At 40.0% G+C, this 1349-nt stretch overlaps 1 protein-coding gene across 1 annotated transcript in view; it reads right to left on the minus strand.

Moving 5' to 3' along the window:
* CSUI_010497 (uncharacterized protein) overlaps window positions 1-1349 on the minus strand; it is a 3645-nt gene that overhangs the window by 1910 nt on the left and 386 nt on the right. Inside the window, exons 1-2 of the mRNA XM_068070600.1 lie at window positions 973-1349; window positions 102-336 (exon numbers count right to left, since the gene is read on the minus strand). The exon at window positions 973-1349 is cut by the window's right edge and continues 386 nt beyond it. Of these exons, the coding sequence (XP_067917422.1) occupies window positions 102-197 (96 nt within the window). The 5' untranslated portion in view covers window positions 198-336; window positions 973-1349. The remainder of the gene's footprint in view (window positions 1-101; window positions 337-972) is intronic.

The following is a 1349-nucleotide window of genomic DNA, read 5'->3' on the forward strand; positions in this document are numbered from 1 at the left end:
AGAGAGAGAGAGAATGTGGATGAGAGGATTGGAAGAAGAGAAAGAGGAAAAGAAGAAAGAGGATAAGAAGAAAGAAGAAGTTTCTTGCCGGTTTGACTTACCGTAGGCCCGGTGGGCTGAAGAATGAGGAGATTTCTCAACATGACTGATACACCCCTCAGCATGTCTCTCGCCTTCTTTGTCCAGGGGGATTTCATCCTGAAGGAGTTCCTCTCCTTCTTCTTCTTTCTGCTCTTCTGGCTGTCTCTACTGAAGAGGAACGACTCTCTCTTGTTCTCTCTGTCTAACTCTTTCTTCCTCTTCTCGGATCTCCTCCTAGACTTACTCCTTTCTTAGCTCAAGAGAGAAAACACACGGAAGAAGAAAGAAAAGAAAAGATGAAGATGAAGAAACTGATCTTTCAGTTCATTCACATCAAACGGGAGAATAGACAGATGTAGTCTATGATAAATCTCTGACCTACGACGTTTCTGTCTGTTCTAAATCGATCTTTCATCTGTCTGCTCTGCCTATCGTTCTTTCATGGCTTCAAGTATCGATCTATCTATCTACCTATTCTTGCTCTGTCTGTCCACCCCTCTCCAGTCTTTCTCTGATCTATCTTTCTTTGAACCATTTTCAAGCCTTGTATCTATCTTTATCTATCTATCTTCAATCTATCTATCTATCTTTAATCTATCTATCTTTCTTTCTTCAAGCTAAGTAGTATCTATCTATCTATCTATCTGTAATTAATCTTTCTTTCTTTCTTCAAGCTAAGTAGTATCTATCTGTCTATCTTGTGAACTATCTTCTAATTTCTTTGTCTCTTTTCTTCCATTCTCTCTCACCTTGTCAATAGTCAAGTATCAGGCAAGTCCAAGAGTGGTCGATCTTTGTGAGAAAGTTCATGTTTCTTCATATATGGAAGACAAGGACCTGTGCGTGTGCGTGACTGAAGAGAAAGAAGGTTGAAATAAAAGCCATCCTTACCTCTGATCTTCTTCCTCTTCTCTTACACGGGTTATGCATCATCTTCTTCTTCTTATCATTCTTGCGTTGACTCTATCTCCTTCCAGGAATGGATCGAGAGAGATGCGAGAGAAGAGGAGGAAAAGTGTAGAGAGAAGAAAGAGAAAGCAATGAGGGAAAGGACTGTGAAGAAAGAGTGAGGAGAAAAGGAGAGAAGATTAGAAAGAAAAACAAGGAAGAGGTGTAGGAGAGGAGGGAAAGAGAAGAAGGAAAAAGAACAAGATAACGAGTTGGGAGAATGAAGAAGAAAAAAAGAAAGAAAGAAAGAAAGGAAAGAAAGAAAGAAAGAAAGAGAGGAGTCGTTCATTCACATGCAGGAGAAACTCGGAAAGCCGTAG

The sequence above is a fragment of the Cystoisospora suis genome (assembly GCF_002600585.1).
Source record: "Cystoisospora suis strain Wien I chromosome Unknown contig_7608, whole genome shotgun sequence".
Lineage (NCBI taxonomy): Eukaryota > Apicomplexa > Conoidasida > Eucoccidiorida > Sarcocystidae > Cystoisospora > Cystoisospora suis.